The sequence below is a fragment of the Prionailurus bengalensis genome, chromosome A2 (genome assembly GCF_016509475.1).
Source record: "Prionailurus bengalensis isolate Pbe53 chromosome A2, Fcat_Pben_1.1_paternal_pri, whole genome shotgun sequence".
In the NCBI taxonomy this organism is placed as follows: Eukaryota; Metazoa; Chordata; class Mammalia; order Carnivora; family Felidae; genus Prionailurus; species Prionailurus bengalensis.
The window spans coordinates 80,812,428-80,830,424 of record NC_057348.1 but is presented as its reverse complement, the minus strand read 5'-3'; the positions used below and the strand labels follow the sequence as shown (position 1 = coordinate 80,830,424).

Sequence of the window (17,997 nt, the reverse complement as noted above, 5' to 3'; positions counted from 1 at the left end):
AGAGAAGTAAAACTCTAAATTAATCTTTTCTCCTTGCAGATATTCAACAGTTGGACTTCATTGTTAATTCTCTTCCTGTTATGTAAAGGAGATTGTAGTAGTATGTCAGATAATGCATAATTACATTTTAGATGAAAATAAAGATTTGCCTCGATTTTTAAGAAAGCTAGTTGGGATAAAGCTTTGGGGGTGGGGGAGATTTGTGCATTCATATTGTTTGGACGTTAGTTTGTGTTCAAAACCAAAGTTACAGAGTTTGCATTATTGTTGCATTTAGGTTTTATCTTTGGAGCACCAAAACAATGTGCAAAATGTCTAGAAGGACAAACTCTTTGTAAACATTTAAGTGGCGATTAACTGTTACATGACAGTGAGGACTGGGGGCAGAAAGGAGGCAAAGTTAAACATAACAGGCTCTTAAAATGGACATGATTAGCAAACGATTTGAAATAGACATTTGAATATGCATGATTTCATAAGTAACAGTTTCATATTTATAGTTAAAGAAAGACTAATTGATAGAGCTTAAAAATGGGTTAAAAAGAACAGTCTGCAAATGAGTTGGGCAACACATGAGGGGAATAAACACTACATCAGAGGCTATCTGTCTCACTGGAGTTCAAACAGATTAAATGTGGCATTACCACCATGACCAAAATGATCGCTTCCAGAAAAAAAAAAAAAAAAAAAAAAGAGGGTAATTAAGATGAGCCTGTACTACCCGGCAAGGGCTTACAGTTTGAGGACCTTCTGTGGACAATTTTCCAAGCCTTCCTAAGCCTGGCATTTTTTAAAAGTGCAAGAACTCCCACTGTTGCCGAGTCTTGTAATGGAATTAACAACATGCTCTCGGTTTGTGATCCGCACCAGTTTAACACCAAGTTGGAAAACAAGAACAAAAAAGTGGAAGAAGATGCCTCTCTGTCCCTCAAAAGCCCATAAATGACAAGTGAAATTTACCTTCACATAAAATTGGGAAATGAGATATGTGAGCATTGACAATTAATCAGATTGATTACTAAAGTTTGAAAAAACTCATCTATATGATATAAGGATTCCCATTGCATAGTGATTTATTTGATGCAGAACACACATTCCCCTCTGGCAATGGCTGTGTCCATGAGATTCAACAGAACAAAGAGGGACGCCATCTGGATTCCCCAGTGGCTGTGGGCAGGGCCATGGAGCAGAAAGCAGTACTAACATCCCAAGGACACGTCCCCTCTCCTGGGGCCCTTGAGTTAACGAAGATGTATGCCAAAGTTTTGAAAATGCTTGATCTTCCTCTCCCTGGAAGGGTACCCTTGTGATTCAAGAACAGCTTTCCTGGGGTGTGTGGAGGGTGCAGGGAGGATTGTCATTTCTAACAACACTTAAGCTCTCTAATTTGGAGGAGGGAGCCTGAGGCACACAGCACAACACAATGGAAAACACACAAAGTTTTGGAATCGGACCAAACTGGTTTCAAATTTCAGCTCTGACACTTATTGCAACTTCCCTAACCTCTCAGAGATTGTTTCTGCATCTGTTAAGTGGGGATTATAATATGATGTCTTTTCTTTCTAAACCCTGACCAACGGTGTCCAGCTTTCCTGAACCTCAGTTTTCTCATCTGTAACATGGATGTAATTCTATCTGCTATTTCCTCTTAGAAGTATGACAATTCTATGAGAACATAGATGTAAGAGTATATATTAAGGATGACTTTTGATGATTAAAATCAGGAGGTAGAAGCTTTAAAATATATGGGGTGCCTGGGTGGCTCAGTCGATTAAGCGTCTGACTCTTGATCTCAGCTCATGGTTCATGAGTTCGAGCCCTGTGTTGGGCTCTGTGCTGACAGTGTGGAGTCTGCTTGGAATTCTGTCTCCTCTCTCTGCCCCTACCCTACTTGTGCTCTCTCTCTCTCTCTCTCTAAATAAATAAATAAACTTAAAAAATAAAATAAATTTCAAAAATAAAATAAAAATATGTATTGTTATTACTAATTCAAATGATAACATGTTAATTGTTCTTATGAAGTTTGTTGGGTCTTCTTTCATATAATGGAATGGGTACTCATCTGACAAGGTGGTGCACACAACTGATTCCAAGGGTTTGGGGGAATTTCCTATGACATCTACACCCTCAGTTTGGTCAAGGTTTAAAGCCCTATTTAATCCGTTTGAACTCCAGTGAGATTGATAGCCTTTGACGTAGTTTTTATTCCCTTCGTGTGTTGCACATTTTCAGACTGTTCTTAACCCATTTTTAACCCCTATGTCAATTAATCTGTCTTTAATTATAATAATGTAACTGTTACTGACAAAAATCATGCATATTCAAATGTATTCAAATCTAGTCCAAAGCTGTTGTTTGATTTTTTTAACTCCTCGTGATCAGTTAACAAATACTGTAAGTAGGAATTGACTGAGGAGTTCTTAACATTTTGTGTGTAACAGATACCTCTGGGTCTATGGACCCTTTATCAGCATAATGTTTTTAATACGTAGAATAAAATACTTAAAATTACAAAAGCAGCTCATTATATTGAAAGATATTATTATCAAAAATTTTTAAGGATCAAATGAGTAGAATAATAATATATGTGCTTCTTTATTTTTAACATGTTTATATTATATATATATATTTGTTATGTAACATATGATATCATATGTTAATATTAAATAACAAATCTAGTGGCAGGGCTAATAACTACCCATGGTTTTGAGGGGGCGATGAATGTCAGTGATACTTTGAGATAACTATAACAACTATAGTTAGAAAATATTTCAGATTTTTATGGGTAAAAGAGTCCCAGGAACTGCTAGTGCTATTCTGATTTTTCACTTACATTTCAGTTAGAGCTTAGCAAAAACGGGGATGATTTTTCCCCCATAAAAACTTATTGAACCTCTGAATTCCATCCTTGTTCCTTGGGGGATCCACTGGCCCCATGTTAAGAACCTCAGATTTGGCAAAAGAAGTTGTTCATTGGACTAAATGACTCCCAGACTGAAAGTCTCTAGGTGGCTGTCCTCAAAGTGGAACCTCATGGGAACCATCAGTTTGAAAACCTAGCATAGGAGGAATCTTGAGTGGCCCTGTGGCCTTTCCAGGGATTTACAGTGCTGCAGACTCAGAGCTTCTGGGAATGGGAAAACAATCAGTTGACAGTGAAATCACTTGGCAAATTTTATGCAATACTGCAACTTTTTATTCTGAATTTTGGCAAAGAAATACATCCCTTACGTGAGTAAGATCTGGCTCATCATGTTCTCAACCCAGAGACAACTTGGTATTTCTAATTCCACTTTGAAGCTGTGTTTGCAGCCTGTGTTTATCTTTTCCTAATTATTTGATAACTAACTGTTTCTAATGGGGGGAGAGTTTCTCTTTGTGATTTATTTTTCTACTGCTACTATAATCTTTAAGAAATAACAATTCTTGGGGTGCATGGGTGGCTCAGTCAGCTAAGTGGCCGACTCTTGATTTCAGCTCAGGTCATGATCTCACGGTTCGTGGGTTTGAGCCCCACATCTGGTTCTGTGCTCACAGCGTGGAGCCTGCTTCGGATCCTCTGTCTCCTTCTCTCTCTCTCAAAAATAAATAAAACATTTAAAATATTTGTAAAAAATTTTAAAAATCACAATTCTTACAGAAACTACAGAGATCACATTTTTTCTGTTGGCTTTTTTCCATTAAAGAATCGAGGTCTTCTGTATTAGATCACCAATACCTGAGGGCATTACTGTTGGAAGGAATGTAGAATTCTGTATTTAAACAATGATTTCTCTGAAAAAATCACCAAGACAAGGTCTAGTTTGTACAAGAGAAGATTTGCAGGTAGTCTCTTTTGATTTAGTGCTGGGCTCTTTAGTTTCACAGAGGCAGTTTTGCATAATAGGATCCCTGCAGAAATCCAAATGCCGTGTTTTGACCTTATTCATAGACTAGACCTTGAGGATGTACAGTCAAGGAAACAGCTTACTCTTTCTGCCCCACTCAGATGGGTAAGACCATATAACCTGAGAGCACCTATGTGTAAAGAAATTTCCAAGCCATTTGAAGGGACTATGTGAAAAATAATTAAACACCATGCCACTACAGCACGTGACATTCCATTAAAGAGCAAAGATCATAATAGCTTTACTCACTACTATATGCCCAGAATGTCCCGCACACAGTAGTTGATCAATGCATGGTAAAAAAAAAAAAAAAAAAAAAAAAAAAAAGTGAATGAATGTTGCTGTTAGGATTCAGGGAAAGGAGAGATCAATGTGGAATTGTGGTAGATGGTATGACTCAAGGTATAAAGGCTATGGCTTAGCAGAGAGCAGGAGAAAGGAATTCCATCTATAGAGAAAGAGAAGCTTGCAGCAATCCAGATGACCAGAGTTAAGGGCTTCCCTTGGAAAACCAGGGCAGATAGGTTTCATCACATAATGTTAAGGACCTATACAGGAGAAGTTTGATCAATGTTAAAGGACAGTAAGGGAAGAGTCTAGACCTTCAGCATGTCAAAGACATGATAAGACTATCATTTCAGGATGATGCCTCTTACAGAGTAAGAAAAAAACAGATTGAAGGGAAGAGAGACCAAGGGTGAACCGTAGGGATGCTAGGCCAGAGGAGGCGCTGAGAGTGCCACCTAGGTGGTGGCAATAGGAGTAAATGGAAAGGGTTTGATTCAGGAAATATTTAGAAGCAAAAATGTCCTGGAATGGGCATGAGCTATGAGCAGCCCTCATTTTCAACTTCAGAAAATGGAGCAGGTCCCCAAAGAAGTGAGGAAAAATATTCAAATAAAAAGCTGGCAAATCAATGTTGTCAAGAAGGGCAAACAAATTATATTTTTCTTCTGGCAAATGATTTCTTTGGAAAGAAATACTAAAGGCAACTGGGGAGAGAATGACAACAGCACACAACATTTCTCTGGTTATTTATAGTTTAAAGAACACTTTTGCATTCCCAAACATATTTGAAACAATGGAAAAACAGAACAAAAATAGGGAATCATAATGAAATGTATTTTTATCATAGATAAGAAAGTCAGTGTACATTTTTTATATGACAAAAATCATCAATATCAAGTATATTTTTCGTGATTGTTCTCCCAGTCACAAGAACTACAGTTAAAATCAAAACAAAATTCTCATTTTGGGTCCTACCTATTTTTTTATCTGTTGCCCACTAAAGGTATAGCTTCATTTGCAAAATAGGTGTTCCTAAGAAACTATGCACGGTTGTAGTGTTATCTTAATTTTCCTAAGAGAAAAAATTATCTCCAAGTATGATATCCCAAATCATCTACTTCATAAATACTGTTTTTCACATAGAGATTTAATGGATTTTGTAATATATTCTCTTTCTGTACACACACACACACACACACACACAAGCATACATGTTCTCTCTCTCTCTCTCTCTATATATATATATATATACACACACACACAAGCATATATGTTATCTCTCTCTGTATATATATACATATATATACACACACACACACTCATACATGTACATATATACATATGCATATACATCTCCCTATGGAATTCCTAAAGAAAAGTATTGAGTGATATTCTATATTGCAGGACTAGAGCACCTTTTAGAATTCCTGAAAGGGTCAGGACCCTCCACAGTAGCATCACTGGAGCTGGTTTGCACCAGCCCATGAGAGCCAACTATTAGCATTTCTTTCCAACTCCACATTCAGTGACATCATGTTGGTAGCTTAAAATTGATCATGGTGGTAGTATTTACACCACGGAAATCAGTAAATCTTACAAATCAGAACATCCCCTTAACCCCTACCCAAACTAGTTATTAAACATTTATTGGAACCCAGCTATTCTTGGAACACACTTTGAGAACTACTGATATGGAGAATGCAGTATGTTGAGGAAATGTATACAGAGATAAAAATGATGAGAGAGAAGATGACAGCTTTGAAGTACAGGAATAAAAATTCTATCTGAGAATAAAACAGGATTCTTAAGACAAAACCTGAACAAATGGAATAGAAGCATTAAAAAGGAAAATGCCTTCCTTGCCTGAGAAAAGATCTAAGTTTTAATATTCAAAAGGTTTACTATGTTCCAGGAAAAGTTAATTGAAAGAATACAATTAAGCTCGGATAATGTTTTTAATTTCTCAGTAAAAAGGAAATTCTTGCAAGCATTTTGGCAGAAAAATAGGTTTCCAACAAAGGAACAACAAAAAAAAATCAAGCTAGCTTTACACTTCTCTTTAACCTGAAATACCAAAGATTATGTGGCAATATTTGTAGGTTTTTAAGAATAAAGTAAGGGACATAATTCAAGAGCTATACACCAAGAGAAGTTGTTGTTCACCCTTCAAGACAAAAGAAAGTCATTTTCAGAAAGCAATGGCTAAAAATCTAACACTTGTTTATCTTTCTCAATAAAGAGGTTTTAAAACTATATGTCCAGTCATCATGAGATGAATCAAAGTCAGAAATAAAGATTAAGGAAATTGTGGAACAAATGGACCATCAATGAATGGCAAACTTAGAGGTAGGACTCCATAATCATAAATATGATCACAATATTGAGCACAAACATGAAAAATCAATATTGAAAGTAAGTTAGATGATTACTAAAAATCACAAATAATATGTGTTTATGGACAAGGGGGTGGAAGTAGAGAAGCATCAAGTTCAAGGGAGAATGAAAGAGTATTAGATCTCTAACCAACATCATTGTTCCGTCACAACTTTGATAACTAAAGAAATGCATATTAAAAGCATGTTTTTTAAAAAAAACATACACATAGCCACTAGTTAGAATACAGAACAGAATGTGCACATACCTCTGAAATACATTAAGATTATAAAAGTAAACAATATAGTTTACATAGCAAAAGGCAGAAACAATGAATACAGTACAGTAACATAAAAAATCAAAAACAAAGCAAGATCATAAAAATAAAACCATACACTCAATTTTGAAAGGAAGTATTACTCGTAAACTATGTTAGCTATGTGATTCATATAAAAGACAAACCTAAAATACACCAACATAAAGATTAAAAATACAGGGATACATAAAGTTATTCCAAAAAACCATAAGCAAAAGAAAATAAAGATGACTATATTAATAGCAGATAAAGAATCTGAGGCAAAGGAACATCAACCAGAGTAAAGAATGTAATTTTATGTGAATAAATGCTATAATCTATATTGAAACCTGCTACTTATTAATCTTTATATATAAAATAAAAATATCAAAATAAAGAAGCTTGATTCTAAAAGACAACCAATGTATCACTATTATACTGTGAAATATCAAGAATTCATACATATATACACACACGTAGAAATTTTGTTCTCTAAAAGAAACTCTCTTGTTTTAAGCATTCATGGATGATTTACTAAAATTAATTATATAAACTGGTCCACCAAGAAATCTCAATAAATTCCAAAAGGTAGAAATAATTCAGCCCACATTTCTTGACCACAGTGTACAAAATTAGAAATTAAAACCAGAAGCCTAATCAAAGAAACTTCAACTACTTGGAACCAAAAATTCTCTTCTAAATAATTATTGGGTCAAAGATGAAAACAAATGTGCAACAGTTTACAAAATGAGAACAATACTTATTAAATCTTACAAGCTTTGCCTATATTCTTATTCAGAGGTAATTTCATATTAAATCTTACAAATGAAAGAAATCAATTAAATCTTACAAATTAAAACATTAAAAGGACACTTGTACCTTGTACCCAAGTCCAAAAATGACCATTTGGAAAACATAATGAGAAATTAAAATTAAAATTTAATTAAAACCAAGAGCCAGAAGCTTAACCGAATGGGCCATCCAGGCACCCCTTAACAACTCTGAAAGTGTAAAAAATATTCTTAGCTCATGGACTACATTAAGTCAGGCTTTGGACCACACGAGTCATAGTTTGCTGAACCCTATTACATTGTTGCCTCATTTATCTACCAAAATAAATTCTAGATTGATTATAGATTTAAGTAAAAACAAATCATACAAGAAAAAAATAACAAATGACATCAAACACCTGGAAGGAAGAAAACCTTTATTTAAAAGTTAAAAAGTATCAGAAGAAATTTCAAAGGAAAAATTTGATAGATTTGACTAAACAGACTTGACTAAAATGTGGAAACTCAATTAATGGGATAAACAGAAAATATGTTACCACTTTTTTTAGGCTTACACATTTCTAGAAAATGATCAGAGACAGAAGATAAGGAAAATAACCACCCAGAATTTTCTCTAGCTTTTTCAAATGCTTTGCTGTTATTTTTCAAAGAATCTCAAAAAGTTATATTCTCAAAAATAATTTATTCTTTCACAATAGTTTGAAAAAAATGTTTTGAATGTCTCCCAATATGATTATCTTCTCTTCCTGATTAGTATTTCCTTGGTGAAAATAAATAATTGAATGACATAAAATTTGAATATCCTGTCAACTTTTGGTGATGTCTTGTAGTCTTCTGTCCCTTCTCCTCCAACGAAGCACTAGCTGAGGAGATGCGACATTTGTATTCAGCCCATAGATCAAAAAACAACTCGTATCAGATTTCCTGGAGGTGGTGGAGGTCCCAACAGGTAACCAGAGCATGGCAACAGGGAATATGGGATCACAGTGTTCAAGGTCAAAGAAAGGAGGGCACTGGTGTTCTGTTGTCAAAAAGTCCAGACATGGGACTGGAATTTAGAAGCCAGGCTCCATTGCCCAGGAAGAAGGACCAGAAAGAGACTGGCAGAGCCTAATCAAGCTACTGGGCACATTGCTGTAAGAGTGACACAGAAATGTTGGCCAAGCAGAGGACCAGTTATTTAATCTGGGCCTGCCCAGGAGGGAGAGAATAGGCACCAGGTTGGGGACTTGAAACCAGCAGTCCTGTTACTAGATTAGTGGTGCCATGATGGTGGGGTGCTAGATGGTTAGATGGTGGGCAGTGCTGGAACAAGCCAGAACCTGGAGGAGCATCACTATTTTAAGTATAACACCTATAACACAAACATTACCTCGGCAGCAATCTCATGGTCCTGTTGGTGATAATTGTGTTAGATAGATTGAGGTACAGGACTCCAGGACAGCCTTCAGAGATGTATCTCATTGATTCATCCTGCATAAAAACAGAGGGAAGAATCTTATCAAAGTCTAACAGGAGATGCCTGAATGACTCAGTCGGTGAAGCATCCAACTTTGGCTCAGGTCATGATCTCACGGTTCATGGGTTCAAGTTCCGCATGGGGCTCTGTGCTGACAGCTTGGAGCCTGGAGCATGCTTCAGATTCTGTGTCTCCCTCTCTCTCTGCCCCTTCCCCACTAGTGCTCTGTTTGTCTCTCAATCTCTCTCTCTCTCAAAAATAAATAAACATTTTAAAAAAATTTTTTTAAAAGTCTAACAGGCTCTGTTATTTCCCCATGATCTCTCTGCTATCTATCTCCCTGCTCCAAAAATACCATGCAAGGCTTGGTCTCTTCAATTCTTTGATAACGGTTGTAAGTCAAATTAAATAGAAGGTGATGGTTTTGTTTGAAGCTTCATTACTCTCTCCCCTTCCCCTTCTTTGGAAATCAAGTCCCATTTGATCACAGTGACACTTCGTTAAAATTTGAACCCTTGTAAGTTCAACTCTGACAGGAAATTTGAGCTTAAGTGTCAGAGTGTCAAATGCTCCTGACTCTTCAGATGCATGAAAGTGATTAAAACCTGATCTATTTTTAAGCTTACTAAAATCATTCTGAAAGACAGGAATAGTAAATGTTCTCAACTGGACTTCATTAAAAGTGACTCCATATTTACACATGTAAAGAAATGTGTGTGTGTGTGTGTGTGTGTGTGTGTGTAATTTTTTGTGGTTCTATTACTGAATTATTAAAACAGCTAAACAGATTCTCACCAAATTTATGGTAAGTTTGAGATGGTCTGAAGTAAAATATAGGCTACATACATGTTGAACGTGAAGTTCAGTGTTGAGGGTATTGTGGGCAACACTCTCAAAGATTCAAGAAACCCTCCCCCAGAGAGCTGAAACTGGGGTACCAGGGTATAATTCCACTATGACATGAATGAGACAGCAAAACAAATAGTGATTTCAAGCATGAGCCCTATCTTGGCATTTACAAGACCAGATCACTTGCAAGCTTTCATTGCAATGAACTCCTTCCCATATGGGTAACTACTTATAAAATGCTTTAGTATGAGTAAGTAGCAGCATGGTTTTTATTTATTTAATTATGGTTGATGAGTCTCCCTAGGGACACCGACAAGGTCAGCTCATTTTAAATATTTGTGGCACATCAGTCCTGGAAAGAATAGGCCATTGCAGGAAGAGGTAAATCGTCACTTGACTAGGGGATGTGGTTTGGGAAAGAATTCTGCATGTTCAGTATGGCCACCTCCAATACCACTAAGGATGGCAAAGGCTTATTTTCAGTGGGATCATCAGTGTTTAACATTGTATTCCTAGCTATTTCCCAGAGTCAAGGATATTAAAATAACAAAATCATGCAGTTGTAAAAGCTGTAGTTCTGCTGTAGGGAAAGGTACAAGTACATGGCATGAGTACAAGGGCACTGTATTCTTGCCACTGCATTCAAGCTGCCAGTGATTTTTCTAGACACTCCAAACTAAAATGTGTGATTTAGATATACATGGATTGATTTAAAAAAAAAGTATGCCGTACATGTTTCCCAGAGGTATGGAGAGAATAACCATAACGAGCGGCATTGTACTTTAATATAAACAAAATCTATCTTCAAAAATGTTCATGGTACCAATCAAATATCAAAGTGATTGTACACCTGTTGAAAGTCTCTGGCAAAAATGCAAATGAGTTGGACAAGGAGAGGATAGAAAGCTGGTTTCTACACCCACCCTTAGAGAGGTAACCACAGAAAAGATGAAAATGTGGGGCCAGGAAGAGCAAGATAAAGTATGTCTTCTGCACCATAGAGGAATCTGATTTTTCCTTTAAGATATGGAGGCAAACCATTTACTGGATTTTCCTGTCTGGCAGAGCTTGGATATCCAAAAAATTTCAGATGAATCCTATTCTCAGTGTTTAAAAGAACTCAAGTTTCAATCCCCAAACACTTGAGTACATAAACTCAAAAACTGAGTATCCTTATTGCAAAATGGTTTCTGAATTTGTCCACAATGCACTCAAATCTTTCTGAGTGTAATATATTCATAAGTCAAGTTTCTTAGAAATAAAGTTTTCTGAAAGGATGTTACATGGCTCCTTAAATGTAAACCTGTCTCCCCAGTTTATGTCTCAAAGCGAAAAACAATAGTAAAATGTAGCTGGATAAAATTATCAGCTCTGTATAGTATTAGACTCCAAAACTGGGAAAGACTTTGATGTTCACAAATTCAATCCGGATGGCATTGTTTTGGCTTTCCTATTACAAAGCCATATTTCAAGACTGTGATCTGTTATTCAAGTGCTGAACTGAAGCTCCCTGAGGACAGGAACTGAAACTTGATTCATTTTAAGTTCCCTCTAACACCTGTATTTTATAGTGTATAAACTCCCTGTATATCTTTATATATAAAAATAAATACATCTTTAATGTAGTAGGTACTAAAAATATCCACCGAATGAAACAGAAATTTGAAAGAAAGGACAATAATGATGATGCTGGGAGGTAGCAAGGAGGAGTCAAGGGTGTGGATGTCACTCTGGAGTTGCTGCTTAATGAAGCATGACGCAGTCAGACTCCTCTGTTTTCACCCTGCTTCTCCCACTGTTCTTTCTGGAGATTCTTTGCTATTTCTTCTCTGTCTACTTCTAAAAGTCAGCAATGCCCCCAAGTTTTACTCCTAAATCGTCTTCTCATGCCTTCTTTCTCTCTCTAGGCTGACCATATTCACTTTTGTGATGTTAACTAAGCATACGAACATGTCAACCCAAGATGGAATCTCAAGTTCTGTGCCATGTTGTCCATTACCTGCTAGATGTCTCCATACAACTCCATTCATTAAACAAATGTATAGAGTGTTTACCATGCCAAGATCTGTGCTATGTGCTATGACTACCACAAAAAATAAGACACATCTCCTGTGCTTTGGGCCCCGTAGGCTACTGGAGGAGGCAGAAACACTGTGATTAGGGCTACTTATTAGAGGGACCCAGAGGAGCTGCAACAAACCCAGCCCTGGGAGTCAGTGATGTCTTGATAAAGCAAGCAGTACCGAAAGTAAGCCTTCAAGCCTGACAAAGAGGATAACAACACCTGAGGACAAAGCGAAAGGGCATTCCATGCCAAGAGCACAGGCTGAGCAAAAGTGAAACAGCAAAGAGAAGCTTGGCTCATGCAGCAAAGAAAACATAGCAGTGCATGGTTGCTGCAGCTTAATGTAAATGCAGGGATTGGAGCAAGATGAGGCTGGAAAAGGAGGCAAAGCCAAGAGTACAGAGGGTGTTTGAGGTAGAGCTTGTTAAAGAGCTTTGACTTTATCAACAGTGTAGGTGGCGAATGTGTGTATAAATTATGGAAAATGGGAGTGAAATAATCAGATCTTCCTTTTAGAAAGTGTATGTGCTCACAGGGTGGAAGACAGATTGCAAGTGAAAGAAAAGCTTGGAAAGAAGGCCAGGAAGGAGCTGCCCTGGGTTACATGTTCATTTCTGTCTTCTTTGGCACACACCTGATAGCCGTGAAGACCACTAAAATGAGCCTATTGTCTCTACTGGGACCAGTTTTTTCTGTCTCAGACACACATGGTCTTAAATATAAATATAGTTCATTTTTATGTAATTGTTGAATAGTTTCCACTTGCCAGAGACTCCAACCTTGGGCATATAGCTACAGGATGAATAATAAATAGCATTATACAAATGGGATAACATTTCTTGCCAATGTTTAACATAGTTTGCTTTTTTTACACATTTGATCCTAAATGAGCAGACAGGCATGCATTTTGGCAAAATCTCTGTGTATTGGCACTCCAATATAGCAAGTCTGAATCTATATAAATAACAGTAAAATAAACTTCATATACTCACTGTGAGTGTTGGGCAGTCAGAGACATTCAGCTCTTGCAAATTTCTACAGAGGCCTAAATCAAACAAGTTAAACATTACTAAACAACATAGTACAAATGTTTAAACTTAAAATTTTTCCATTCTACATTCGATGTGATGTATTCATTAGAAAACAAACAAAAATCTTGGCATGTAACTTGTTCTAAGTATATGGTTCCTTTTCCCAGAAAACCGATTCCTTCTGGCTTTAAAATTAAAATATATATACATGTTTATTATTGCTTGAGGATTACAGAAGGAAGGGGAAAAAAGAAAAGTACTACTCTGGGAAAAACAGTATATACTTAGAGCTTTGAAGAAAACCAACCTGCTTATTTTGTGGCATGGCTTTTTGCTCATTTTGGGGATTTTGTTTTCTTTTATTATTTTATTGTAAAATTTTTCAAACACAGAAAAGTGGAAAGACTTGAAGATTTGTACAATGAATATACCCATTACCAAGATTCTATTTCTATTGCACGATATTTGCGTTATCACTTCTTCACCTACATATCCATCTTTCTGTCTATCTTTCAATCCATCTTATTTTTATGCATTTTGAAGGAAGCTATAGGCACAAGGACACATCCCCCTCCTACCTCAGCATGCATATTGTAAATAATTCAGCATGCGTAATAATTAATAAAATGTTTAGGATTTGTTTAGATTAGATCTACATACAATTTATAATGAATTGCAGAGAAATGGAGGACCAGAAAGGCCAAGTGTCTGATTTGCTCTAGGACCAGGGGCAACTGTACAGCTTATGGTGTCACAGGGAAGAGGACACATGTCCACAAAGAGCTGGGTAGCAAAGTGTTCTACAATCAGCACTCTGGGGCTAGACCGACAGAAAGTACAACTCCAAATCTGAGACAGAAAACAAGCATCTAGGGGAGAGGACACAAAACAGTAAAGGAGAGGAACACTTGAGGCAAAGAGGGGAAAGTCATTCTAGGTGGAGGAGACCCCCATCGAGCAGGAAAACTCCAAACATCCTGGCATCCACACTGCTACAATGAATAGAAAACACATCTGCTGCTCATAACCACTTAGCCCCACAATAATAACAACAGAAATGTTATTAATTATAAATCGATTTTGAACATTTCTTCCTTTGCCAAGAATGGACTGTGTCCTAAGTAATAAATGCAAACCAAAACCACTTTCAGAATTTAAAAGTGAAAACAATTCTTTAAAATGTACAGATCTTGGAAGTCATCAGTAATACTCGTTAAGGAAGAAAATAGATTCCCCAAACAATGCAATAACTAAATTTATGATATTAATATTTTTAGAGAATACTTACCTGAGAGTAAGTCATGCATTTAACAAATACTTATCAAGAACCTGTTACGTGGGGGCACCTGGGTGGCTCAGTCAGTTAAGTGACCAACTTAACTCAGGTCATGGGCTCAGGTCATGATCTCATGGTTTGTGGGTTCAAGCCCCGCTTGGGCTCTATGCTGACAACTCAGAGCCTGGAACCTACTTTGGATTCTGTGTCTCCCTCTCTCCATGCACCTTCCCCTCCCCCACTCACACTCTGTCTCTCCCTCTCTCTCAAAAATATAATAAAACATTTTAAAAAATTAAGAAAAAACAAAGAACCTGTTATATGCCAGAAACTCTACAGGTGCTACAAGTACAGCAAGTGAACAAAATAGACAAAGGTCCCTGCCTTTAGGGAGTTCACATCCTCACTGGGGGAGGCTGACAGTAAACACAAGAAGTAAAATATCTACTTTGACAGGTGGTGATTAGTGCTGTGGAGAAAAACAAAACAAAAAAAGAACAGAGAGAGTGGCTAGCAAGTGGGAAGAGATGCCACTTGACACAGAGTGGTCATAGAAGGCTTTGCTCAGGTGACATTTGAACCAAGATGTGCAAGACTTGCCAAGGACAGTGCTGTTTACTTTGAGCATTTCTGTATCTCACATTCAATATGGTTGGTGATTGGGAGACAGTACAGGAAAGAAAAAAACAAGCTCAGGAGAACCGCTGTTGGGGACCTACTTTTTTTTTTTTGCCCATCTCAAGGCTGTTGGAAGTATCCCTTTCATTTCTTGAATCTGATGTGCTGATACATTACGTGTTTCAATTTTCATAACGCTAAGCCCTGAACAGTAGAGTACTTCTCCTGGACCAGGTACTGTGAAGTGTCTTACGTGCATGAGCCCATTTCATTCTCCTAGCAATACGACGAGGTATCCTCAGCCCCATTTTTTTTAAGTTTATTTATTTATTTTGAGATAGAGAGTGTGAGCAGGGGAGGGGCAGAGAGAGAATCCCAACCAAGCTCCACACCGTCAGCAGTGAAAAGCTCGATGTGGGGCTCGAACTCACGAACCATGAGATCATGACCTGAGCCAAAATCAACAGAGGTGTAACTGACTGAACCACCCAGGCACCCTACATCAGCCCCATTTTACAGATTCTGAAGTTGAGGTTAAATAACTAGCCTGACGTCATATAGTTAAGCAAGCAGGAGAGTCTTCATTGAAACTCAGGGGCCAAACCCTTGGCCACTAAACCAGACAAGTGGGAGGGTGCACTCACCACTGTTCAGGATGTTCCTTTATTAATTGCAATGTCTTTGCTTAAGAGAAAAACAAAAAACTTATTGTGGTGATCATTTCACAATATATACAAATATTGAGTCATTATGTCACACACCTGAAACAAATATAATGTTATATGTCATTTATGCCGCAATAAAAATATACATATAAAGAAAATGAATGTTTTTTAAAAAGCTGCTACTATCTGTTAATAACACAATGTTCACAGTGGTTCTTCAGAGATGTTTTTCTCTTGCAACCTAGGGACTGCATCGAACCTCAGCTGGGTCTCATCGTTCCGAATTGCATTAGTTAAGATTACCCAAGCTTGCATTTCAAAGGAATACTTTCATCGTTCCCTCTGCCACCCCAAGTAATTGGGGCCAGCTGGATGTCAGGATGCGCGTGGTTACGGTGGTAATTCTGCTCTTCTTTTGTAAAGCCGCGGAGCTCCGCAAGGCCAGCCCTGGGGGCTCGAGAAGCCGAATGAATCATGGCCGGGCGGGTGGGAGCCGGAGAGGCTCCAACCCCGTCAAACGCTACGCGCCAGACCTCCCCTGCGAAGTGTACACGTATCTTCACGAGAAGTACATAGATTGTCAAGAAAGAAAACTAGTTTACGTGCTGCCTGACTGGCCTCAGGATTTGCTGCATATGCTGTTAGCAAGGAACAAGATCCGCATACTGAAGAACAAGATGTTCTCCAAGTTTAAGAGGCTGAAAAGCCTGGATCTGCAGCAGAATGAGATCTCCAAAATTGAGAGTGAGGCTTTCTTTGGTTTAAATAAACTTACTACTCTCCTCCTGCAGCACAACCAAATCAAAGTCTTGACAGAGGAAGTGTTCATTTATACGCCTCTCCTGAGCTACCTGCGTCTCTATGACAACCCCTGGCACTGTACTTGTGAGATGGAAACGCTTATTTCAATGTTGCAGATTCCAAGAAACCGGAATTTGGGGAACTATGCCAAGTGCGAAAGGCCACAAGATCTAAAAAACAAAAAACTGCGGCAGATAAAATCTGAACAGTTATGCAATGAAGAAGAAAGGGAACAATTAGACCCGAAACCCCAAGTGTCAGGGAGACCCCCAGTCATCAAGCCCGAGGTGGACTCGACTCTTTGCTACAATTACGTGTTTCCCATACAAACGCTGGACTGCAAACGGAAAGGTTTGTAAGTTTCTTAGTTTTTCATTTTCGTGGACGATTAAAAATGCTCTTTGAATCTTATCACCCTCCCTACACTCCACCGTGCCTTGGGATTTCTGGTGGAAATTTCCCGGTGACAATGGAATTTACTGCAAGCTTTTCTAGGGTTCGGACTCAACACGGTTGGGGTTTTGGGGGACAGTACAGGAGGGTAGGAGGTATGCTCAGGAAGAGCAGCCAGTTGGGCGCTACTCTTGTTTGCTAATAAAACCTGTGGCTGTCAAAAATCCCCTTTATCTTAAATCACAATGTGGTATAATTTAGGCAGACCAGTGGGTATAAAGACAAGTCCAAATGCTATCTATATAATGTGACTTAAAGTGAAAACATAGTGTGCGTCTGTGGGGAAATTACCTCCAGGAAAATCATGTGTGGAAGGGAACAGGTGAGAACACTGTGATAGGGAGGCTATGTGGGATGTAATGGCGCGTCTGTACTTCTCAGAATTTGGCCTCAAGGTTTTTTGTTTGTTTTGAGAGCGAGAAAGAGAGAATCCCAAGCAGGCTCCATACTCAGTGCAGAGCCCAATGTGGGGCTCGATTCCATGACCCTGGGATCATAACCTGAGCCATAATCAAGGAGTCAGATACTCAACTGACTGAGCCACCCAAGCACCCCTGGTCTCAATGCTTGCTAAATGCTTGCTAACATCCTATATCTTCATTGTTCCCAAGTTCCCCCAAATAAAACCTAAAAGTATTGAAAGAACTAAGCTGAAAATATTTAATCTGAGAAGTATGAAGCTAAGAAAAGCTTTCCAGAATATTACCTACTTCCTGAAAAATCACTGCTGAGTTTTACATCCCACACAGTTTTGGTGTGGTGCTGCATGGGGCACATACAGGATTAATTCATGAAATAAGAAAGTGGAAAACTTTAGTAATGCTCTTGACAGGTTAGTGAAGACATTCTCAAAGTGTGGTCTGGGAACTGCTAGTCTACCCAAGGATAACCAGCCACAGGACAGTGTCTGTTTCATTTCTGGCATGAATTAATGACTTATTCACAATATTCAATTAAAGCTAGATGTCACAGGATCAGGGTCACATTAAAGCAGGATGTCATTCCTTCCACTTATTTTAGGACGTTTTGCTTTGTTTTGTTTCTTTAAGAACATAAAGAGAAGGTTAAAAGCAACATAGAGACCCTGACTCCTTTCCAGGGAACCAGAAGCAGGAATGTGTTGACACTGAAGAGGCAGGCAACCTG

The 17,997-nt window shown here is 38.0% G+C and overlaps 2 protein-coding genes across 2 annotated transcripts in view; one reads left to right on the top strand and one right to left on the bottom strand.

The window, feature by feature from the left end:
* The window catches only part of FBXL13 (F-box and leucine rich repeat protein 13), a 218,262-nt gene that overhangs the window by 80,951 nt on the left and 119,314 nt on the right, over positions 1–17,997 (bottom strand). The window contains exons 10-11 of the mRNA XM_043588673.1: positions 13,000–13,052; positions 9,007–9,107 (exon numbers count right to left, since the gene is read on the bottom strand). Coding sequence (XP_043444608.1) covers positions 9,007–9,107; positions 13,000–13,052 — 154 coding nt within the window. The remainder of the gene's footprint in view (positions 1–9,006; positions 9,108–12,999; positions 13,053–17,997) is intronic.
* The window catches only part of LRRC17 (leucine rich repeat containing 17), a 34,276-nt gene that overhangs the window by 3,460 nt on the left and 12,819 nt on the right, over positions 1–17,997 (top strand). Inside the window, exon 2 of the mRNA XM_043588671.1 lies at positions 15,843–16,749. Coding sequence (XP_043444606.1) covers positions 15,978–16,749 — 772 coding nt within the window. The 5' untranslated portion in view covers positions 15,843–15,977. The remainder of the gene's footprint in view (positions 1–15,842; positions 16,750–17,997) is intronic.